The sequence below is a fragment of the Octopus sinensis genome, linkage group LG1 (assembly GCF_006345805.1).
Source record: "Octopus sinensis linkage group LG1, ASM634580v1, whole genome shotgun sequence".
Taxonomy (NCBI): domain Eukaryota; kingdom Metazoa; phylum Mollusca; class Cephalopoda; order Octopoda; family Octopodidae; genus Octopus; species Octopus sinensis.
In genome coordinates, this window is record NC_042997.1 from 56867942 (window position 1) to 56894200 (window position 26259).

The 26259-nt window shown below is 33.9% G+C and overlaps 1 protein-coding gene and 1 long non-coding RNA gene across 2 annotated transcripts; both read left to right on the forward strand.

Annotated features, from left to right (window-relative positions):
• Positions 1-312: 312 nt before the first annotated feature.
• Positions 313-25653, forward strand: LOC115212165 (phospholipase A2 group XV). The gene is made up of 6 exons (XM_029781007.2): positions 313-659; positions 12140-12293; positions 15948-16066; positions 18139-18237; positions 19047-19274; positions 22363-25653. The coding sequence occupies exons 1-6, from the start codon at positions 569-571 to the stop codon at positions 22875-22877; spliced, it is 1206 nt and encodes a 401-aa protein (XP_029636867.1). The 5' UTR covers positions 313-568; the 3' UTR covers positions 22878-25653.
• On the forward strand, positions 16074-17468 carry LOC118762491. Its single transcript, XR_004998249.1, has 2 exons — positions 16074-16446; positions 16672-17468. It is a non-coding gene; the product is annotated as an uncharacterized LOC118762491 (long non-coding RNA).
• Positions 25654-26259: the final 606 nt, after the last annotated feature.

Consider the following 26259-nt stretch of genomic DNA (forward strand, 5'->3'; position numbering starts at 1 on the left):
CCAAAATAAGGGATTTGCAGCATATTAGGCGGTCAGAGTACTTAATTCCATGCCAAAAAAATCCGACTTTTTTCTTTTCCATAGTGAAAATTCCGGGACGGGGGGGATCCCCCCCTTCGCCACCCTTTTCCGAATAAAAATAGGGGATTTGCAGCACATTAGGAGGTCAGGGTACTTGACTCCACGCAAAAAATCCGAGTTTTTTTTTTTTACTTTATTTTGTGAAAATCTTGTGTGTGTTAATCTGAAAATTTACTTAATTTTTAAGGAGGAAATATGATAAACTATTTTCATACAAGAGGGGCAATGTAATATATTAGCTACAAAAGCAGGAAATTATAATAAATTATCTTGAAAAGAGGGGAATGTTTTAAATTATTATCACGAAGAGGGCAAATATAAACCGCGAAGGCCATTGATGAAATAAATAAGAGGTCATATCTAATAGGATATTGAAACTGTTTAGCGGACACCAGCTCTATCAAGTGTTAGTTCCGGGTTTTGAAAATTTTAAGAAATTTCCCAACACCGTATTACACCGCATTAAATCAACAACAGCGAAGAAGTGATGGCAACGTCTGCTAGAATTCTCTTAGACTTTCTTTTACTCTTAATTCTTAGTGTAATATCTATCATCTCCATAAACCCAGTTATTTTAGGTAAGAATCGCTTGTTTCTATTTTATTTGCTTATCTATTTTCTGTTACATAAAGCTATTGTTTTGTTATTTTAAAATGTTTTGAAAGAAATTACAATCATAAGGCACTATTATATAAACAATGTCCAAATTTAGCGCAACATTCCCAACTCTTTGATTAATCAAATATTTCTTATCTCGCTATCTCTTTCCGCGCTGTCATTGACATTTTCCAGTCACTTCGTAACCGAATCATATTTAAAGAGCCCTCTATCTTTGTCTCTCCCTTTTAAAGGCATGTTTTTCCTCATTTTGTACTAGGTGAGCCCTTACCAATCAAAACTATTATTACAGGCATTCCAGCCGTAATCATCTTGATTCTGATTTTAATTTATGACTACATTGCATTGTATACTTCCTTGTTTAAGACAGTAAGATTTAGTTTGATGGCGATTTCGCTGTTATTTCAAGCTGTTCGGATGACTGCTCTGGTCCATTCATATATATAGGTGTACTCGATCAGGTTAAATCTGGGCTAAAAAGCAACATTTATAAAAGGTTACGAAATAAACACTACTACTGTAACAATGACAATTAGCTATCAACAACAATACTGATTATTCTTTGTTTTTATAGTTGCGAGGAACTGCTTACAACGGTTTTCCAATTCTTTGTTAAGTAACGAGTTGTTTACGATCAACATTGCCATTGTTATGAAATCAATTATGCTGGTAAAAGTCAGACATAGAGCTTAGAATTCTGTCCCCCACTCTGTCTATGATTCAGTATGATGGGTTGAAATTAGTCATCTTATCTCACTTGCCGTGTTTACATATTCTGCCATTTAAAAATGATTTAAGAATGTTGCGCAAGCTATGACGACAATGCTAATAATAATATTGGTATAAACACTTGATATTGTGGCATCAGCCTTTTATATATGTTATGAATGGTTATCTCATAGTGTATCGTGCCCTTGTGTTATTGTTACAGTTGGTATTGATTGTGAGGGACAGAAAAAGAGGGGATACATCGATCTGATCGATGTTTTCTCCAATAAGCATGAAAAATGAAATAAAGAAATGTGGGTTCTTTCTGATGTTGACAGAACTCGAAGTGGTGGAAGGGAAAAACCCAGCAGGAAGTTAATTTCATATTAGAAGTGAAAAGATCGGTTGAATCGATTCGAATAGGGATACTTATATTATTGACCATAGTGGAATAAACGATTAAGTTAATTTGACGGGGATCTCGCAGAAATTAGGGGACATTAAGCATTTATGTGGGCTCGTATTCCACAGACAGCCTTTTTCTATCCAAATGGTTTTTAACTCAATATTCACATACCATTTATAGCTTTATTTGCTTCGAGATTCACCCTTCCTTTTGGAGCACTACTACCAAATATACCACCACTTTTGCCCGATCAGGCTCTAGTTTTGGAGATACCTATTTTGATACTAATGTATCTATTCGTGCGCCGAAATAAAGAGGCTCCCATTTGCTGTCTTAGAGGTTGACTCATTCTTTGAAATATTTTAGAAACTGATTCCAAAATTAGTTTTGCTCTCTTAATTAAAAATAATTAATCATATGCTATTTCGTTACAAATGCGAACAATATTAATGTTATTAATATAATGTTACATGCTATGAAAAACTGCTAAGTCAGTTTATTTCAGTACGGAACCTTAAAGTACACTGCATCAGAATTTGTTGTAATTGTAACACCCAGATAAGCATTAAACATGAATATGCCATCATATTTGTATCTTGTCTTCCCTTATACATTTTCCCCTGTGTTTATACCTTGATGTAATCTTTCTCTTTGCTCTTCGCGACGGTACTGATCCTTGATGTTCATGTTTACAGCTAAGCTTATTTAAATTGGAGGGCATGTTCTCTACTAATTCAAAATAGTTGTCTTCCTTAAGGTTGCCAAATTTTTGACAACCAAAAATAAAGGAATACAATGTACAGAACCCGTCGTTATCCATTGAATATACAAAATGTAGATCTTTTTAAATATACACTTAAAGCTTTACGTTGCTCAGTCCAGGGAATTGCTCAATAACTTGTTAAGTTACATATTTCTTTCTATAGCACCTTTACGCTAAACCTTTGGTACAGAAAATATATAGTAATTTATTAAATGTGTGTGGTTGATTTAATGGCACAAATATCGTCATATACTTTGATATCAAGAAAGCAAATCATTGATTTATTATAGTTGGTAGAGTATAAAACTCGTGTCATTTTGGGTATATATATATATATATATATATATATAGAATTATATATATATATATATATGTTTTACTGACGACACACACACACACACACGCACACACACACACACACACACATACGTACATTAGAAAAAAACCACTATTATGCAATTCAAACAATGATAGACATAAACCAAATCATAAATAGAAAATAAAATATATTTTAAAACATATAACTAGATCACAAAAAGTACAAAAATGAATAAACAATATATAATATATATATATATAATGTTTATGTGTATCATTGTTTGGATTGCATAATAGTGTTTTTTCTCTAATTTATATATATTGTATATTTATATTGTGAAATTTGATTTAATACTAAATTGAATTTTTCTCTGTAAGTTTGGAGTTATACTCCCTATTATTATTATTATTATTATTATTATTATTATTATTATTATTATTATTATTATTATTATTATTAATTATAATAATAATAATGATAATAATAATAATATATATATATAAGCATAAACTACAGAAAAATGGATACTTTTTAACGAAATTTTCAACAAATAATCTCTTAGATCCCTTAGATTGAGTGCGTGTAAGGATTTGTTGGAAAAAACTTTTTCGACGGGTTGAGGAGAGGGTTTTCGGAAAATCACATGACCCAGCATTTTCCCCCTCATAACTTTCAGGAAAATGGGTATTTTTTAATGAAATTTTATACAAATACCTTTCAAACGGTGTAGATTACGATTACATAGAAGATTTGTAGGCAAAATGTTTTGGAATGGGGCGGCGGAGGAGTTTCGGTTCAGACAGCCCACATAAGTTGGTATTTCTCCGTTTTGACGGGGATTTTTTCCAATTTTTTTTTCAGCACCTCAGTCCGGACTAATTTTGACCCTTCCCCCACTTTTTTTTATTCACTACGCACTTAAAACCCGTGAGAGAAATATTTTCGGTTAAAAAAAAAAAGATGTTTATAATTTCAGAGGAAAATGTGTGATTTAAGGGAGATCTGGCTGTTGTTTCTAGCACATTCAAAGACCCCCCCCCACCGCGTTTCTTTCTCACTCTCACATTTACTGATGTTTTTCATTGTTTTTCCGCCATAAACACATTTTTTGAAATGATAAAGCCAAAGTAATACACACGTAGTCCATTGCTGAGATATAAACAAAGAGAAAAAAATGGTAATTTAAATTTTTACTCACACCTCAACCGAACGAGGATATGTATGCATGTGTGTAAGAAAAAAAAAATATTTTCTAACAATCACTCTGGATAAATCCCAGCAATAATCTTCTCAGGCTCTCCAATATTTTAGAATTATCGTCATCATCATCAGAGAGAGAAAGAGCAATAAGAAAATGGAGGGGATCAATAGGTGGTATTCATCAACTTTTAGACATTATATTATGTTAATTTATTTATTTATTTACTAAACTGACAATTACAACAATATACATACATGTATAACATATTATGCTTTACATATATAATATATAAAGATACCAGTAATTATTAAAATATATAACATACAGGAATAGAAATTGGGAAAATATCTTACAGCTGTTTCAGCCAAGAGGCAAAAATACCTCATTCTACCTTTATCCCTCCAGTAGACTGAAGTAATAAGTAGATGAAATTGAGGTACTTGGGTGTTTCTCTATGCTTCGTCAGATATATATATATATATATATATATATATATATGTTTTACTGATGATACACACACACACACACACACGTACATTAGAGAAAAACCACTATTATGCAATTCAAACAATGATAGACATAAACCAAATCATAAATAGAAAATAAAATATATTTTAAAACATATAACTAGATCACAAAAAGTACAAAAATGAATAAACAATATATAATATATATATATATAATGTTTATGTGTATCATTGTTTGGATTGCATAATAGTGTTTTTTCTCTAATTTATATATATTGTATATTTATATTGTGAAATTTGATTTAATACTAAATTGAATTTTTCTCTGTAAGTTTGGAGTTATACTCCCTATTATTATTATTATTATTATTATTATTATTATTATATTATTATTATTATTATTTATTTTTATTATTATTATTATTATTATTATTATCATCATTATTATTATTATTATTATTATTATTATTATTATTATTATTATATATAGGCATAAACTACAGAAAAATGGATACTTTTTAACGAAATTTTCAACAAATAATCTCTTAGATCCCTTATTGAGTGCGTGTAAGGATTTGTTGGAAAAAACTTTTTCGACGGGTTGAGGAGAGGGTTTTCGGAAAATCACATGACCCAGCATTTCCCCTCATAACTTTCAGGAAAATAGGTATTTTTTAATGAAATTTTATACAAATACCTTTCAAACGGTGTAGATTACGATACATAGAAGATTTGTAGGCAAAATGTTTTGGAATGGGGCGGCGGAGGAGTTTCGGCTCAGACAGCCCACATAAGTTGGTATTTCTCCGTTTTGACGGGGATTTTTTCCAATTTTTTTTCAGCACCCCAGTCCGGACTAATTTTGACCCTTCTCCCACTTTTTTTGGTTAATATAGGGCGTAACAAATATCAGAAAATCAAAAAAAAAGTGTGTAATAGGTGTAAAACAACTTCCTATGAACGAATATGAAAAAAAAAATTCGCGCACGCGCAGGGGGGTGGGGGAGAGGCCTCGGAAAATTCACATCGGGAAGTTCCGAAAGCGTCTGAGGAGCTGACCCGGGCACCAAAACAAAAAAAAAATAGTGTAATAGGTGTAAAACAACTTGCTCTAAACGACTATCATGAAAAAAATGCGCGCCGCGAAAGGGGGGTGGGGGAGAGGCTTCGGAAATTTCACATCTTCAGTCCACGGCCTTTAAACTAAGAAAAAATAGTGTAATTGGTGTAAAACTACTTGTTCTAAACGAGTATCAAGACACACACTCACACATGAATCATAAACTCCGTATTTCGCCAAAAAAAAAAATAAAGAGAAGAACAAATATTTTTCAGAACAATAAATCTTTTGGCTTTATGTTATTGATGTTATTATTATTGCTAGTTAAAGGGGTGACTTGGCTGAATATTTTGAGTCTTGTAGTATGTAGTTGTGTTAGTCAAATATCTGAGTTCAAATCCAACTCATTTCTTTATCATCATTATCGATGGACCACTCAAAGAGGTATGTATACATTATCATTTTCGTAACATAATTTCTGTAGTATTTCAAAGTTTCTGACACGTATTTTGATTCACATGGCGGAGATCCAACATTTCTTCACTTTTTCCAGAATTTCTTCTCTTTATTTTTTTTTTTTTTGCGAAATACGGATTTATGATTCATGTGTGAGTGGGTGTGTTCTTGATACTCGTTTAGAACAAGTAGTTTTACACCAATTACACTATTTTTTCTTAGTTTAAAGGCCGTGGACTGAAGATGTGAAATTTCCGAAGCCTCTCCCCCCCACCCCCCTTTCGCGAGCGCGCATTTTTTTCATGATAGTCGTTTAGAGCAAGTTGTTTTACACCTATTACGCTGTTTTTGTTTTTGTTTTTGTGCCCGGTTCAGACGCTTTCGGAAATTCCCGATATAAATATCCGAGGCCTCTCCCCCACCCCTCTTTCGCGAGAGCGCATTTTTTTTGTCATATTCGTTAGAGCAAGTTGTTTTACACATATTACACTATTTTTTTTTTGTTTTGGTGCCCGGGTCAGCTCCTCAGACGCTTTCGGAACTTCCCGATGTGAATTTTCCGATGCCTCTCCCCCACCCCCCTTTCGCGTGCGCGAATTTTTTTTTTCATATTCGTTCATAGGAAGTTGTTTTACACCTATTACACACATTTTTTTTTTGATTTTCTGATATTTGTTACGCCCTATATTAACCCTTTTTTTTTTTATTCACTACGCACTTAAAACCCGTGAGAGAAATATTTTCGGTTAAAAAAAAAAGATGTTTATAATTTCAGAGGAAAATGTGTGATTTAAGGGAGATCTGGCTGTTGTTTCTAGCACATTCAAAAACCCCCCCACCGCGTTTCTTTCTCACTCTCACATTTACTGATGTTTTTCATTGTTTTTCCGCCATAAACACATTTTTTGAAATGATAAAGCCAAAGTAATACACACGTAGTCCATTGCTGAGATATAAACAAAGAGAAAAAAATGGTAATTTAAATTTTTACTCACACCTCAACCGAACGAGGATATGTATGCATGTGTGTAAGAAAAAAAATTTTTTTTCTAACAATCACTCTGGATAAATCCCAGCAATAATCTTCTCAGGCTCTCCAATATTTTAGAATTATCGTCATCATCATCAGAGAGAGAGAGCAATAAGAAAATGGAGGGGATCAATAGGTGGTATTCATCAACTTTTAGACATTATATTATGTTAATTTATTTATTTATTTACTAAACTGACAATTACAACAATATACATACATGTATAACATATTATGCTTTACATATATAATATAAAGATACCAGTAATTATTAAAATATATAACATACAGGAATAGAAATTGGGAAAATATCTTACAGCTGTTTCAGCCAAGAGGCAAAAATACCTCATTCTACCTTTATCCCTCCAGTAGACTGAAGTAATTAGTAGATGAAATTGAGGTACTTGGGTGTTTCTCTATGCTTCGACAGATATATATATATATATATATATATATATATATATATATATATATATATATATATATATATATATATGTACACATATATATATATCATTCAACCAAGGTAGTGGTTGAATATATTCTTAAGTCAACCATTTTGTCAATCGCAGTAACTTCCAAGCTTCACCACTAATTCAGTTCTCAACTAAATTACAAACTGTTTTAAAGAAGACACCTCCTCAGCTACACTTTGGCATAAATAGTTTGAGATTTGGTTCAGTAAAAAAAAAGTTACAACAAAATATCTGTGACCTCAAGGGGGGAATGCAGTAAGACACCTATTCACCTCCAATTAACATAAACTTTTTAATTTTAAAATAAAAATATACTTTTCTTAGGCTTAAATGATAGTCAAATGTATGAGGAATTCAGAGTCGTTAGTCGCATTGAACAAAAATTAATAGAAGAAAAGTTATGGGGTGAAACGTCACAAAATTTCGTGTCAGCAAGTAAATGAATAAGGGAGTAACGCTTAGCAATAATAATAAAGAATATATTGCTAAAATGAATGTTTATGTTCTAAGGCAGCGAGCTGGCAGAAGTGTTAGTGGACCAGGCAAATTGTTTAGTGGCATTTCACCTGTGTTTACATTTTAAGTTCAAATTCTGCCAAGGTCGACTTTGCCTTTTATCCATTTTGGAACTATGCAATTTGATGTACAGATTATTTAATTAATTTTTTTTTTAACTAAAGACTTTGAAACTTCCGATACTGGTACAATGTGTCACACACAACAGGGTTTACTCTTAATGTTTTTGATAAAATTTTGTATTTTAGAAGTTATTTCGTCACAAGTTACAGAGTGACAATGGACGAATTCGTGGTTGATAAGTGCCAATACATGAAACTCTCTAACTTCTGTCAATGATATATATGCATATTATACATATATGTGTAAAAAAATCTCATCATGCAATGAAAGAGCCTCTACTTGGTTGCTCGACATGCCAGTATTTTATAAGGTAAAATCCTAAATTATTGACACATTAATTATCTTATAACAGCGATGCCTGGAAAAATCATGGATTACACGGAAAAATGCGAGCATGGAAAGTAATATTCTTTAGATTATAAACCTGGAAAAGTACGGGACAAACTATTACTTCAAGTAAAGTAAAGAATAAGAAACTTTTTACTAAAAATATTGCTGCTAAAATTAAAATTTGAATATTAAAAGATATTTTATTATAGTTTACAAGTAACACTATACTTATTTAAGTAGAATTTGGCTAATTTACTACCTTAAATTCAGAAAAAAGTGACTAATTAGACAAACTTACAAATTAACTGAACAGTTTTGTACAATAAATTTAAAAGATGAGAACTGTAAAGACTAGAAGTAAAAGCTTGTCCTATACTATTACAGGTGTAATAACTTGTCCTGTACTTTTCCAGGTTATAATCTTAAGAATATTACTTTTCATGCTCGCATTTTTCCATGTAATATATATATATATATATATATATATATATATATATATATATTTATCATCCTTGGCTCCAGCTCGTACCTGAGCATTGGGTTTGTCAGCTTCTATCCAGTTTCCTCGGTAGATGTTTCTGCCAAATGTGACTTTGGGGTCCAAGTCAGTAGTGAAAGTGTTGTGGGCAGAATTTGCATGGGATGGTTGGTGTGTGTCAAGGATGTTGAAGTCGCTCCTTTCTTCTCCTGTGTTTTATCTCCTCATTCTGGTGTCTGTTCTGCTTGAAGGAGCTGGTTCCATTGTGGATGGCAGTCCTCCAGGCTGTCCTATCCATGGCAATCTGTTCCCATGAAGATGGCTGGATGTTAGTTTGAGCTAGTCTTTAAAACGGAATTTCAGGCCTCCTCTGGATCTTGTTCCAATTGCAAATTCTCCATAGAGCATGATCCTTGGGAGACAAGAGGGCCCCATACACTGGATGTGACCTGCCCAGCGGAGCCAATGGCGAAGAATAGTGGCTTTGACACTTGGTAGTGAGGAGCAGCAAGAACCTCATTGTTAGTAATGTGATCTTCCCATCAAATATTGAGGATCTATCATGGCTTGGATTACTGGAAGCATTCAAGGTGCTTGAAATTACGGTGGTACAGTGTCCAAGTTTCACAAGCATAGAGAAGAGCTGATAGGACAATGACACAGAAGACCATGATCTTTGTCCAGATGGTTAGCACATAATTGAAGAATACACTGCTGAGTCTACCGAAGGTAGAGTGGACCACACTGATCCGGTTCTCCAAGTCCTTTTTACATGTGGGTGTCTTCGAAAGAATACTCCCAAGGTTTAAGAAGTGTTCAACTTCTTCTAGAGGTTGGCTGTTGATGCTAATGTTTGTGGGTGGACTGTTTTGGCTTGGTGCAGGTTGGATCAGGGTCTTGGTCTTTAATATGTTTACCTGCATCCCGAAGCATTCACAAGTCGCATTGTAAAGATTGGCTGGTCTTTGTAGGCCATCTATGGTCCAGTTTGGGGTGTCATTATCGTTGGCATACTGCATCTCTCAAACTGAGAAGGCGGAGGTCCTCATCTTTGCACAGAAATGTGCAAGATTGAAGAGTCCACCATCCAAGCGATAGTGCATGTTGATGAAAGGTGAATCCAGTGGAATTTCATTAAGCATGGTGGCTTTGTATGAAGAGAGACAGGTTGGTACCAGGATGCATCCTTGCTTAAGATCCCCAGTGATGGGAAACGGGTCTATGAGGGCATTTTGATGGCATACTCTACCCACCATGCTGTCATGAAGGGAGCAAACCAGGGCAATGAAGTCCTCCAGACATTGAAACCGAGCAAAGATGGGGGACCTTGTCAAAGGCTTTCTTTAGATCCCAGAAGAGGAACATTGCAGGCTGTTGTTGTTCTTGACACTTCTCCTGAAGTTGGCAGGCACAAAAGATCATGTTGATTGTGCCTTGAGTCAAAAGCCACACTGGGACTCAGGGAGGATGTCTTCCATGAGGATGAGGAGGCAATTGAGTAGGATACGGGCAAAGATCTTGCTTGCAATACTCAGGAGTGAGATGCCCTGATAGTTGTTGCAATCTTCTAGGTCTCCCTTCTTGTAGATGGTAATGATAGTTTAAACCTTTTGATAGCAACCTACCTGTGGCTGCCTGATGCCTGTATCCAACGGGCCACTGAAGAGATATGCAATATTTGGTTCAATGACAATGTATTGCTACAGGCCACCTTACCTATCAAATATGGTGGCCTCAGCTTTTGATCTCCAGTTTCAGTGGCCCTGCCAGCTTTTCTCTCATCAGTGACTTCTTCTGTGTCTTCATTGACAAGGTGTTCCACAACACAGCTGAACCAACTGTGATTGGGATGCATAAAGTGGCCCACATGACATGGAGCCAACTCAGCCAGAACCCTGCTGATGTCCATCCCCCTCTCTCCTCTGTGGACACCTGGTCCACTCAAAAGAAATGAGATGTCATCCAGTGTAGCATGTTTACAGATGAGTTAGTGCACTGACTTGACCAGTACCATTTGGCATGATTCTGTTCAGCTTCTGAATCTCATGTCACTGTTTGGCTCAATGCAGTGCTGACACTTAGCTTGATAGAGGCTGTCTGTGAATCAGTATTTCCCTGAGGCTTGGTCTTCAGATCTGAGAGCCTCATGAATGCCCCTGTTGATTTACTGTGGATTATTTTGGGCCTCACCCATTATTATGCTGTCATAGCACAAGCCACCTTTTATGCCAGGCAACCATTATCAAAATCATAAAGCATGGCCTAGATGCTGGGTTTCCCTTACCAGCTCGAGCCAGCAAGGCTAGACTGAGGGGCTGATAAAAGGTCTGACGTTATGACAATTTCGTTATTGCATGGCAGTAGGCCCCTCATCTGGGATGTCACAGGCTGTAACACCTTCTCCAGCTGCAACCCGTATGACTTCAGTTACCAGCCCAGGATCTGTTGCTTGTCAGGCTGAGAAAAGCAAACTGTCAAAGTATCAGTCACTTGCTCTCCGACAGGTTTATGGTTGAGCCTGTGGCAGTGGAAACCTCCAGCATTCTTGGCATCCAAACCGTATCCCTGCTCACGATTATCAGGGCAAAGATGCCTATCCACAATTGCGAGTCAGTGTGGCTGTTCTGGTGCATCTCTATCTCCATCCTCTGGGGAAACACTTTTTCTATCTTCTGGTCTGAATTACAGGAAATTGTACTTTCCACTCCTTAATGTAAAATTACTCCTGATATTTTTATCTAACTCTACATCATGATAATAATTGTTTGCTAAAGTTACCCTTTAGTAATTAAGTATTCCTCATAATTTTATAATTGAGAAATTTCTGTTCTAAACATTTATTTAACATAGAAATAAATGTAAAAGTGTTTTACTACTTACAACCAAATTCTTTGTTATTTTCAAAATTAACAAAAACCACTTAGGCAGTGAATTTCATTTGAAATATGATCATGAAAGAATTAAAGAGTTAACAAAGTTGTTTTGATTTTTTTTCATCGTTCAGCCAATTTTTATTCCTATCACTTTAATCTCTCCCCACGTTTTTTTTAAACTAAAATAACTGAACTTTATTGTAACTTAAACTTATCTTTTGTTTTGTTTTATAGTTCCTGGAGATGGAGGCAGCCAGCTTTCTGCAAAGTTGAACAAAAGCCTAAGTCCTTTTGCCTACTGCGAGACAAAAACTAATTATTATTACACATTATGGTTGGATCTTACTCAGATCTCAATTGCTCAGTGTTGTTTTGTTGATAACATGAGGTAATACTATTTAATCATCATTATCATCATTTAACATCCTTTTTTAATCTCTCTAAATACATGTTTGTATTTCTTGTGAGTGAATGTGTGTGTGTTGATAATTCCAGTTAAAGCATTTCAGTTCATATTGTAATTATACTGTAGCCTCATTAATATGATGATTGCAGTATGGCCCTAATGTGATATATAATATGTATTCCTTTCTTTAAAGTCTTTCATAAAGAATTGTTTTTGTCCAATAATTGCAATCTTTATTTTACATAGTACTTTCTAGTATTTATTACCACTAACGGATGAATAAGTGACTATTTCTAGACCTAGTAGCAATTGAGTTGTTGAAATACTTGTCCATTGACCTAAAGGTCATGAGGTGAAAACAGTAGATGGGTTGAAGTTATAATATCGATGAAACTGAAGACAGTTCTTGTTTAATCTTAGACCAACCCACATCTGACCTATGAGGACATTGAAACGGAACCATCTGCTTTCTCACTCGATAATATTGTTGCAGGATATTTGACATCGCCTGAAACAAAAGATCCAGCTGATCAGTTTCTTGAAAAAAAATCAGAGTAACTTTGCATCAATTTATTCTTTGAAACACAACATTTATATTCTTTGTTACTGAGTGGTACAGTTAAAAAAGAGTGTTATTTCTGGCAAAATGTTGATAAATAATTTTCAGCCAAAGGTTTCCAGATAAACAATGCTTTTTGCTTTTCCACCTTGAGCACTGACAAAGATTGTCTTGTTTCCAAAATGTAAATATCCAACATATAACTATCTATAAGAGAAATAGAATCTTTCCAACTATCATCCAGCTACCTTCAATAAATGCATAAGCTTTACAATGTCCGTCAACAAATCACAAATCCTAAAGAATCTGTTGATGGACATTATAGGTTTCAGGGCATCTTTTGAAATGCTAAATCAGTAGGTCGTTATTACAGTGGTAAATATCTTTGTGTAATGAAACATTTATTAATAAAAGGTCATTAAACAAAAATATTATTAGATGTTGCTTTGTGATTTGTAGGAAAACATGAAGTTTTTAACCCAAAATTATATACACAAGAACAAAACCATTTTAATGTGAAATATGTGAGATATATTCTTAAAATTTTAATCTTGTTGTCCACCTACATTTCACTGGAATTACATATGTACACTATCATTGTGAAATATGAGGCAAAGTTGTTATTTTTTTGTTGTTGTTGTTAATAATAGTAATTTAAACACAATAAACAAATATTGACTAGAGAAAAATTCTTGTTGCAGTTGGTTAGGTGGAAAATTTTTTGTCAATAGTTGTGATTGAGAGAGAGAGAGAAAGAGAGTGCCCAAGAAAAAGGGAAATAATTAGAAAAAGTACTGGCTTACAATGTGTTGGATTTTATAAGAATTAAAAATATTATGGAATTGAATTCAGTCTTAATAACTATCACATGATGTTGAGGCAAGGAGATGCACAATGAGAGAGACAGACAGACAGACATCAGGCTTTTTCAATGCCTGTCTACCAGATCAACTTGCAAGGTTTTGGTTGGTCTGGTTCTATAGTTGCTTGCCCAAGGTGTCAAGGGTTAGGGTTATGTAAATTTCCCTGGGTAAAGTTTAAGTATTATTTGTTAATTTCTAATTTAAAATTTAACAAAGTCTAGGCAAGTAAATCAATATAATCTGTTTCCTGTTATAAATTCCTTCTTATACAATAGAATATTATACATTTAATTTTGTTTTATTTTCAACAAAGAAACTGATGTTACGGCAAGATTAAACGAAGAAAAAATTTAAAATAGAAATCCGAACTCGTAAATCAAAATTTGAACAAAATTGAAATTTTAATTTTTTTCTCTTTTTTGTTTTGTTTACCAAGGTTGATTTAGCTTGATAATTTTTTTTTAATGTGTTTTGGTCATTAAACTGCTTGAAGAACTTTAGTTGAATGAATCAACTCCAGTGCTTATCTTTTTAAACCTGGTACTTATCCTATTGGTCTCTTTTGATGAACCAATAAGTTACAGGGGCATAATCACATTGACATTGGTTGTCAAGCAGTAATGGGAACAAACAAACACACACACACATGATAGGCTTCTTTCAGTTTTTGTTTACTGAATCCATTCACAAAGTTTTGGTCAGCCTGAGTCTGTGGTAGAAGACACTTGCCCAAGGTATTATGCAGTGGGACTGAATCCAGGAACCATGTGTCTGAGAAGCAAATTTCTTACCACACAGTCATGTCCATACCTATATATTTAATTACAAATTCTATACTTTTAATGACTGTCATTTTAAACATCCTGGTGTTGAATTACAAACTGGAAGTGGATTTATGTTGATACATTTTGAACAAATATTTTATATTTTTATTGGGCCATTCACAACTTAGCGTATTTCCGGACTCAAATCCCTTTACCACCACATCACATACATCTTTTTCCTCCTCCCTTGTATCCTCATACTCAATCTTCATGACCTCTTTCTCTTCATTATTCTTAGGTCTTCCCTTCAACCAATACACTCTTTCCAACATATCCTCTTACCTTTATTTCACTATCTACCCTACACATCTAGGATGCCCTTTAACCTTTCTTTCTCTCACTCTACTCACATCCACCCCACCTTCTCTCTCTCACCATCCTTTCTCCTCTGGGGTGTTTGGGCAGCATTTACATTCTGCTCTATCCCTTCTCACTAACTCTATGCTACCATTGAACCTCTCTTTCCCTCATTGCTCTCACCACTGCTCTAGTTCCTCATTCTCTGTTTTTCTCTCACTGGCCTTTCCCTTCAACATCCCCCATTAGTTTCCCCTCCTTCTTTGGCCTACCTTCATGACCTCCCCTACCAACTTTCTGTCCATTAATGACTCTCACTTGCCACGCTAGTCTATTGCAAGTGTCTTCTGTCAAAGCCTCAGTTTGGCTCAGTTTAGTGAGTCAGATTTCGTAGATGGATATGGCAGTGAAGCTCATTTAATGTGTGTGTGTGTGTGTGTGTGTGTGAGAGAGAGAGTCAGAAGGGTCATTATGGCCTGAGTCCTTATTCAGAGTTACTTACCTCTATATGGTTGAAGACCCAAGTCACATTCATGTTTCATTTTATGTATAATTTCTATAGCTAGATGCCCTTCTTAATACCAACCACTTTACTGAGTATACTGGTTTCATTTTACTGTGGCAGCAATAGTGTGTGTTGTGTGTGTGTGTTTGTGGTGTGTGGTTTTTATAATGTAAATCAATGTAAAATCTGTGCATGGAACAAAAATGCCATTTGATATTTTGGTATTGAGTTATGTCTCTGAGTCAAAATATAAAGTTAACCATTCAATAGAGATTGATAAAAATATGTATCAAAATTCTGTGAGTCAGTTATAATCATATATACAGCTACTGTCCAATGACTGAAACTAGTAAAAGAAAGAAGTAGTATTCAGTTAATTTCATTGAAGTTATGCACATTTTAATGTACTTTTCTTAGAGGCAATAAACAATGCCAATTTTGGTAGATTTTATCAACCGTACCAAAAACTCTGTGTTTTAGTTTGTACTAGCTTGTCTTTATGAAAGATCTAAAACTGAATTTGTTATGATTTAGGTTTATATTTTCTTTCCTGTAACGTTTTACTATTCTCATTCTTTTAACTCTCAGATTAATATATGATCCCAAAACTCGAAAAACATTTGACTCACCTGGTGTTCATGTAAAAGTTCCTGGCTTTGGTAAAACTGAAACAATAGAGTTTTTGGACCCTTGGAGAGAAAGTTTTAGTGAGTATTGTTTGTTTTTTACCTCAAAACTTTTTGACTTTGATTTTCATTGTAGAATACATGGCCATAAAACAAAAACTACAGAAGCCAAAAAGAGAACTTTTATGTATCCACTTGGTCAGCTCAGTGTAGCAACTGAGTATTCCCTAAATAAATCCTACCATGTTTTAAATGGAGATTACGTGTTCCCAGTATGAAATCTTATAACAAGCTCCCTGAGACAAGATGGTCACATTTTGAATAATAGTCAATAGATTTTTGATTTGGTGTTTTATTTGTGTTATATGTATCCATGTAAACAGAGTTAACTGGTGTTGTTTATCAACTGCAATATTATAGTATGGTTTACTTACAATCTTTGAGCTTGTTATCTATTTTATGTTTAACCCTTTAGCATTTAAACCGGCCATATCCGGCCAAAAGTATTCTGCCTGTTTTATGTTCAAACTGGCCAGATCTGGTCTCTCACACCAACCCTACAATATCGTTTTAAAAATTAACAGCTACCTCATCAAAATCTCATAGCACCAAGATAATGCCTGATTAGTTCAAGACAATTTGGATAAAAAAGGATTAGTTTTGGCAGAATAATGTGAACACTAAAGGGTTAAACATTGTAAATCTCCAACTGGCTCACATCCTCACATACACACTTTGTGCAAAAGTCACTGTAAACCAACATAAACACTGGCTTTGACAATATCCTTTTCTATACCCTCAAACATACTAGCACTCATACTCAGAAAACACTTCAACCCTTCCATTTCTACAGGAACATAACCTAATCTTTTGAAACACACTACACTGTGTCTTATTTCCAAGAAAGGTAATTTCTCTCATTCTGCCTTTTGTTGTCCAATCTTACTCACTTTCAATGATGTTCTTCAGCACCTTAAATCTCTCACTCCTTAACAACCAGAATACAACTTCCAACAAGACAGATACACTGGAGACCTAATCACACACCTGCCAGTAGGCTCTCTCCTTAGAGAAATTTGGTGAGAGCAATATTGTTGCCCTATACATCATGAAGTTCTCAGTGATGTTTAGTATATGAACCTCCTATCAAAATTGCCTGCCTATGGACTCCATCCATCTCTCATGTCTTTGATTGTTGGTTTCCTATCTGATTGCACTATTGCAGCTTGTGTTGATAAAGATCTTTGCACCCGACTCTCAATGAACTCTAATGTACCTCAGGCTTCAGTTTTGTCCTCTATTTTCTTCCTTCTACATTGAACAAGTTACTTGCCATCACATCCCAAAATTCTACAAAGTCCAGATACAGCAAGTAAAAGCAAAAAATAATCCATACACATTAAGGTTAATCATACTGACTTCTGTACCTTGCTGTTCAATTACTGCAATTTAAACAGATTCCAGCCAATGAAGAAGCCCTGCTGAAAATATTAGCCAAATTTTTTCAAATTACACTTTATCATCATAAAACAGGTAGAGAACAATAAATAATGTGATCCTAATTACATAAATAGATGGGATGCTCAAGTCTGGATTGCTTTTGATCATAGACCTTGTTGATCACACCAGACTGGAACTTACCAGCAATAGGTTCCAATGCTGTAATATTAATTTTTAAACACTGCTTTTTCATAAAATTGAAAACATTCTTTCTGTAATAGAAAGGTATGTATCCATATGTATTTTGAAAAATAGATTGTCTGATCCATTCAGCTATTAATCAAAATTTTACTTAACCCAAACAACGAGCTTCAAAATTGATAATATCAAATGCTGAAAGTAAATTTAAAGATTTTACACAGTCTTTAGATTTGCTTGAATCCAAATCATCTATTGATTCCTTCCAATATTTTTTTAAACTTTGGACAGACCTTGTAATAATAAAACACTTGTTTTTCTGCCTAAATGTGATGACATATTTAGATGTCAGTCATCTGTCCTCAAGTCATCCCTCAGACATTTGTAAAAAGGAAAGGTTTTCTTTTACATACATAAAGTATTTGTAAACCATGTCAAGCTATTTATTTGTTTTCCACAAAAATAACAATAAATTTTTTGGAATAAAACTGCAACTCATTTTGTTAATTTCACAGCCAGCTACTACTACTATATTGTGGAACGACTTGTAAAACTGGGATTGACTAAAAATATTTCTATCCGAGGAGCACCTTATGATTTCAGACGTTCTCCAAGTAAGCCTGCTTTTTCTCTTTGTTGTGTTTTCCAGAAAAATATACTATTACATTATCTAAGGAAAGTTATTCTATACATTATTATATTGCTTATAATGCAGGTATTTTTTTTATTTCTTTCATATCACTTTATATGAACAATAGTGGTGCCATTGATTACAGGTTTCAAGTTGGCTCTGCATTTCTAACAGTGAGAGTGACATGCTTGTATCTAATTTGGTATAGAACAAATATTGCAAGACATTTCTTTAATTTAAAGGACTAGTTTGTTTGTTTGTTTTATTGTTTTCTCACTTTATATGGTACAACATTTTTTTTTGTTTTTGTTATCCACTTTCTCTTTATCTTTCTGTTTTGCTCACCTTGCACATTCAACAGATCAAATGTAACTCCTTCCTCTTCAAGTCTTTGTAGATTCTCTCTATTCATTACCACATTTCTTACATAATCTTCAAAATCTTTAAGTGGTGCTGATTCTGTTATTTTAATTTAATTTTATTTTATTTATAAATAAAAATGACTGAAGTCACTAATGTCTTTTGCTAACAAATAAAAAGTAATGATGCTAGTTCAGTTTTCTGTTTCCTTCTGAATTTTGAAAATGATAATTTTATTAAAAAGATGTTGAAACACAAGGTTGATATAAAATCCTTTAAATTTTCAAGCAAGCTTTACATTTATTGTTAATATTCTCTCCACTTCTCTCTCTCTCTCTCTCTCTCTCTTTTCACCCTTCTTTCTCCTCATACATACACACTCACATATGTATCACTATCTAAAAATAATTTTTTTTTTGTTTTTTTGTTTAGATGAATTTCAAGACTATTTCAAGAATTTTAAAAATCTCGTTGAAGAAACTTACAACATGAACAATAAATCGAAAATTACATTGATAACACACAGCATGGGCAGTCCAACAATGCTGTATTTTCTAAATAATCGAACACAGGCATGGAAGGATAAATATATTGGGAAGATGATTACAATTTCAGGAGTTTGGGGTGGTGCTGTGAAACCTCTTCGGCTCATGATTTCTGGTAAGAATGTACTAATGTGAATCTGTGTATGTTATGGTTGTCATCATTTCTAATCTTAATATCCTATATTTTATATGCCTTTTTTCTTTCTTTCTTGTTAGCATTGGGTGGAAGGAAGGGCTTTTCAAAACTCTAGATATTTGCACACTATCAGTAGCTGAGCAGGATTTGCGAGTACTGTTTTTATATTTCATATGAAAAATGACCATTTTAAAGTACTGACTGTTGCTGTAGAGTTAGTCGAGTGATCTTGACATTTACTCATTTAGTCAAAGATTACTGTGTTTTTACCACATATAGCACCAGGTGGTGCTATAAAGTTAGACATGACCTGGGCCTATACTGGCTGAAACCTATCAAAGTTATAGTCTTTATTAGAGATATGACATCACACTTGTTACAAATAAGTAATTTTATGAAATGTGGTTGAAACATTTGTTATGTGGCTGGGAAGCCAACTTCTTAACTAAACATGCACACTTATACCTATGGCGTATCTGTGTTTCTTACACATCTATACCTATAAATATATGAATGTCAAGCTAAATGAAAGCATGGTTGCCCTTGCATACAGGCTTGTCCTTTGCAACCCTCTCTAGCTGAGCATCCCCAATCTTGTGGGCTCATAAGTGCTGATGCCACATAAAAAGCACCTGTGCCAGTGATGCATAAAAGCACCCAGTACACTCTGTAAAGTAATTGGCATTAGGAAGGGCATCTAGCTGTAGTAACAGAATCAGACATGGAACCTGAACAGCCCTTCAGCTGGTCAATTCCTGTCAAACTGTCCAACCCATGCCAACATGGAAAACAGGCATTAAACGACGACGATGATGTATATCTCACACACATCATTATCATCATCATCATTTAACATCCATTTTCCCCGCTGGTATGGGTTGGATGGTTTCACAGGATCCAGTGAGCCACACAACTACATTGAACTTCAATGCCAGTTTCTGTTGCTGGATGCCCTTTCTAACCCTGACCACATTACAGTGTGTACTGGATGCTTCATTGATGGTGCTGGTACTTGTGAAGTCACTAAGTAACTTGAAAGACAAGAAAAATAAAAGCTCCTTTGACCAAGAGAGTGCATTTGAGAGGATAAAGTTGGAGAGATAAGCACAGGTGTCTTGTTATAGAGGAGATACACGGTTATCTTGCATTTTGTAAGGATGGGTGTAACTGGAAAGAAGATATAAATGGTAGTGAAAAGGTGAACATAAGAGAGAATATGGACAGTGGATCAGGGAGGAAGGACAGATGGTAATTTCATAAGACCATGAGAGGAGAGTGATAGATGGTTAGATATAGGGGTAGAGGTTAATGTAGTGAGTGATAAACAAGGATGACTGTGGTTGCTGGTAAATATCAGTATGGAGGAGAGAGAGGTGAGAGAGAGAGAGAAGTGATTCTGAAAGGAGGTGATGATAAGTGGCTACAGTATCATAAACTTGTAGGTAGGTCAAGATGTAGGGAGATGATGCATAAAGTGTAAAAGTTGTGAAGAGGGGGATGCACAATGACTGAGTTAGAGGTTAGGGGTACAAAAGTGTGGCTGCAGTAAATAACAAAGGGGTAGGCATCTATGACAGATATGAGATGTTGAGAATGATAGCAGATATGTGAGGTATTAACCATGAGATATGGTAGACCTAAGATGTAACCCAGAGGAGAGGGAGAAATATCTGGGGGCACAGTAATGGGAAAGAATAGTTTGAGGAAGGATGAGAATGAGGAATGAATGTTAATAGGAAGTGGTTCCAGAGGAAGGAGGAGATAACTGGTAACACAAAAGGAGTATGAAATATGTGCCAATGCAGCTCTTAAATTATTACAGCTACTGAATAGCACTATAGTTAGAAGAGTGGGTGTTAGGAAGATGAAATATGGAGAATGCTTCACAAGTGGTGTAGGGAAGGAGGTTAAATGCAAGGGCAGGGCCCAGTATGTTCGGGCATAAGCATTTTGTCTTTAGAACCTCACTTTTGCAGTGATGGATGGGTCTTTTCAAGCTCAGCAAATTGCCAATCTTCTCAGTCCTTTGTCATCTCCTCCAAGAAGCTGAACAACTTGAAATCAATCTTTATTACATCATCTCATGTCTTCTTGGGTTTCCTTCTTCCACAAACTCCATCCACCTCAAGCAATTAGCTTTTCTTTATACATACACATCACATGACCAAACCAGTGCAGTCCTCTCATTTGCTACATCTGAACCCGCTTATCACTATCTGTTTATCATACTATATGTATATACAGCATTAAAAGTATGCTGCTATAGAGTTGTCTGAGATAAAATCTCTTCACAGACTTCTGTTAAAAAGCAGTATGTATTGGAGCAAGACAAAAATTGTCATTACAATGACTCATGAGAATGACAGATGCTGTTTCACCTTTCTTGAGGCTTGTCAGTATCATGCTTAAACAAAATTTGTCTTGGTGTATTAAAAATAGTTAACAATACATTCACGAGTATTGGGGAAGCTTGCAGAGCTCCATAAAAAACTAGTGTATGCATTGAAACAGCCACCATGAATATAAACTTTTGTTGTTGCTTAAGATAGGCTACAGAGAAGATTCATCATGAAGTTAAATAACATCTAGGATTACTGAAAATAATGATATAGCAATAATATTTTTTAATAAATGAAGACAATATTATCTTAGCAATAACAATTTTGGTAATTTTTTTGTTGGTTGTAAAACAAGTTACTAAGGCTAAAGGAAATTTACTTCAAGGATACTTGTTAAAGGGTTTTTAGTTTTTTCCTAAAAACTTTTTTCAACTAAAAGTAAAAAATCTTGCTTCAAAGTTGCCCATAATTACTTATTTATGTTTATATGTGATTGTTTCTGTCAATGTGTACATGTATCTATATCCTGTTAGTTGTGTTGTGTATATATGTGTAGACTATTTAACAATAATGAATGGCTTGGAATTGAATAAAAGTGTCCAGAAAATTATTATTATTATACGAATGATGGTAATTAACAGTAATGTTTCAAAATACATTTCCTCTCTTTCTCAAACATATTTTGTAAAGTAATATTTCAGGATATTTTTTTCTGCTTTTATTTACAGGAGATAATCTTGGTATTCTTGTACTGAAAGAACATGTTATTCGAACATACCAGCGCAGTGCCTCTTCAACAGCTTGGCTTATGCCATACGATACTTTCTGGAAATCTGATGAAATTCTTGTTTCCCGTCCTGGTCGCAATTATACTGTTAAAGACTATAAACAGTTGTTTAAAGATTTGAATTATACAGCTGGCTATGAAATGCGTAAAGACACAGAGAATCTTGTGAAAGACCTCCGTCCACCTGGAGTGGAAGTTCATTGTATATATGGAATCAATGTATCTACACCGGCTACATATCTATATGATAAAGGATTTCCTGATAGTAAACCAAAAATAATATATGGACCTGGAGATGGGACTGTAAACTTAGACAGTTTAAAAGGCTGTCTTAGATGGGCACAAGAACAAAAACAGTCTGTTCACAGTTATACTGTTGCAAATGAAGATCATTTGAAAATATTGCAAAGTAAAAAATTGATTGATCTGATACAAGATATAGTAACCAAGAAATGAACTTTCTATGGATAAAAGAAAAAATATTTTTATAACAATATATAAAAGCATTTATTAAAAAAAATATCATATCAATATTTGCATTCTATTTGAAAAGAGAGAAATTTGTGATCCCTCTTATTTTTGAGTCTGGCATCTTTAAATCGTTTTGCTTTTATTCTTTTACTTGTTTCAGTCATTGGGCCCCATCCATGCTGGGACACTGCCTTGAAGGGTATACTCAATCTGAGTGACCCTACCAGTACTTATTTTTAATCTGTCATTAATTCTATCAGTCTCTTTTGCTAAGCTGTGAAGTTTCAGGGACGTAAACAAGCCAACACTATTTGGAAAATGGTGAGGCATATGTTCACACGCACACACACACAAACACACACACACACACACACACACACACACACACACACACACGCACACACACACACATACACACATGATAGGTTTCTTCACAGCTTCCATCTACCAAATTCCCTTGCAAAGCATTGATTGACTCAAGCCCATAGTAGAAGACACTTGCCCAAGGTGCTGTACTGTGGGACTGAACCAAAATCTTTGTGATTGTTAAGTAAACTTTTTAATCACACACCCATGCTTGAATTTTTTTATTTACATTTTTTAAAAAAGTCTTTTGAAATGTTCTTAAAAAACTTTTGTATATGTTGTTTATTTATTTATTTTTTTTTTTGTACATGAGTAAAACAGTGAAATTTTTATGTAGCTTGGTTGATTATGATTTTAAGTTGTTAATCTCTTCTGAAAATAAAATGTCACAGTTGTATGTTTTTTAACAATTTGATGTCATTCTGTCTATTTTCATAATTCTAAGTTTTAATCCTTTGTATTTTATGTAGCATTTAGCAAATGTTATTCTGTGAAACCCAGTAAATTTTTTTAAAGCTTAAATAATTAAGTTAGTGCTTAGATGATTGAGTTAGCTGGGAAAAATTATCTGTTTCATTAGAATTTAATTTGCTCTGCTTCTATAGTATACAAACCAGATAACTTTCATTGATAGTCTCGAACAATGCTCTGCAACTGGCATGCTGCAGCACTGGTGTTCCATGAGATGGTGCTAGGTGTGCCACCGTGTAACCTGAATATAATTTTTTCCCCTATACTTTTAGTTATATGTTTTAGTTCAGGTGTACCACCAAATTTTGAAAAGAATATAAGTGTACCGCAAATGAAAAGAGGTTGTGGAGCATTGGTGTATAAAGTTGATGGTTAATCAGAGGGGAATTACAAAATTTGTAATTTTATGTCATTCACATAGTGAGTTAAAAACAGAAGGATAATTGTATCAACTATGTCTTTTTCTTTTTGAGAGCTTACGTCTACTCTATAGTGTTTTTTTTTTTCATTGTTCTAGTGAATAGGTATTTAATATTAATATTTAACTAAAGAGGTGGTAGACTCGCAGAATCCTTATCGTACCAGACAAAATGCTGCTAAATATTTTGTCCTTTACATTCTGAGTTCAAATTCTGCTGAGGTTAACTTTGCCTTTCATCCTTTCAGGATTGATAAAATAAGTACCAGTTGAGTACTAGGGTCAATGTAATTAACTTACCTCCTCCCCTAACATTGCTGGCCTTGTGCCAAAATTCGAAACCATTATTCAATTAAAGACTAAATTACTGTTTAAATACTGTTGGAGTTAAAATTTCACTTTCATTTTCCCAAGATTTATAAAATAAGTGCTAGTAATATATACAAGATTGATTTTGTTGACTATATGTTTATACGCTTTCCCTAAAAGTTTGTTCAGGTTGACCAGAAGTTAATTCACAGTACTTTTAAATGCAAACAGAATGTTGCTTTCTCTTTTTTCTTACCATTTATTTTACCATGTTTTTAATTTTGTATGAACTATTTCTTTTTGTATGAACAACTATAATATCTCAATGAAAGGAAACCCATTTTTAAGCATTTAGACATCTCCTATCCATCTTTATCATTAGTTTACAGCTTTCATTTTATAAGTTTTCAAAATATTTTACTAATTTTTTTACTAAGATACAAGAAGGTAATTTTAAATTTACACCTTATGTAAAAGAAATTATTTTTTCTTGATTGGAGTAGTCTCTCCTGTATATTGAAAAAAAATGTTTGTGTTATTTTTATTTTATTAAACTGTATTTATTTATGCCATTTTTATTTTTAAACTGAAAGTATATGTATAATTTCATAATTCAAGTATACAAGCTGTTAGTAAACAAGTTAATCTACTGAAATTATTTGCATTTATTTTCATCCTCCATCCTAATGTGATGGTAGAGGTTGACTGTATTATGAAATTATATATTGACTACAAATCAGTATGAAAATTTTATACCCTGTGTTTGTTGAATTATAAGATGATATTTGATTCTATTTTAAAAATTACAAAATTAAGGTTGTCTTGCACAGTGGGTATAAAATTTGGTTATGGAATATGGTGTCAAGCAGTGGTACAGCCCTTATATTAACAGATTTTGTGTATAAAGGAGTATTCTAAAAAAAGATATTTTAGTAAGAGTCTGCATGCACCATTTTTTGTTTTTTTAAATCCTGGTGAAACCCTACCGGTGCAATCATATGAATTACAATACATGAATTAAAAACTGGTATGAATATAACATTTTACTGATTGTTGTGGATGGGAAAACATTCCTTTTATGATTTCTAGGACTACAAAGTAAAAATAATCTGTAAAACACTCCTCATGATTTATGAGAGTTCTTTGTAGTCTTACAGGATGTGTATAGCACAAAATAAACCATTTTGAGAGAACATATGCTTTGTGTTGTTTTATCTTCAGTAACCTTGTATATCAGCTTATAATGTTATGATCAATCCCAATAAAACTGTTTAGTGAAGTGGTTATCATTTTTAGTGAGAAGGTTGGATAGGAAAATTTGTATACTAAAAATAGCAATCACTCACCATTTTAGTAAATAAAAACAAAGGCTTTATTTCCATTTTTCCGACATTTATTAATTTCAATAACAAAAGATAAAACTTCATTCTGTACATCAAAAATGAGCATTTACAATGGCATTCACAGTCAATGGATTCAGAAAGCATTGTGGAATCAGACAAGTTAATACACCTTACAGTTCAGCTTTGTAATTTAAGACATAATAGATCAAAGGAAATACATTAGAAAGTCTTACTGTGCAGTTTATTACAAAAGCAAGGGTATGTAAAAGATGTTAGCAAAAACATGAAGAATCTGTGGCTAAGAGTAGGTGAGTTACAGACTTCATCATTGTGACACAGGAGAGAGTGACCAGCAATGGTTTATATAAAGACGGTCAAAGACCTCTGTGATTTCTTATAACTTTTGTAGTTTCACTATCATCCCAGTAAGCTCCTGGTAGCTCTTACTTTTTAACTTGTT

Excerpts from the sequence above, each read along its gene's own strand:
- LOC115212165 (XM_029781007.2), top strand. The coding sequence starts at position 569 with ATGGCAACGTCTGCTAGAATTCTCTTAGACTTTCTTTTACTCTTAATT. Across the intron at positions 12,294-15,947 it reads TGTTTTGTTGATAACATGAG|ATTAATATATGATCCCAAAA; the intron begins GTAATACTATTT and ends TTTAACTCTCAG. Across the intron at positions 18,238-19,046 it reads TGATTTCAGACGTTCTCCAA|ATGAATTTCAAGACTATTTC; the intron begins GTAAGCCTGCTT and ends TTTTTTGTTTAG.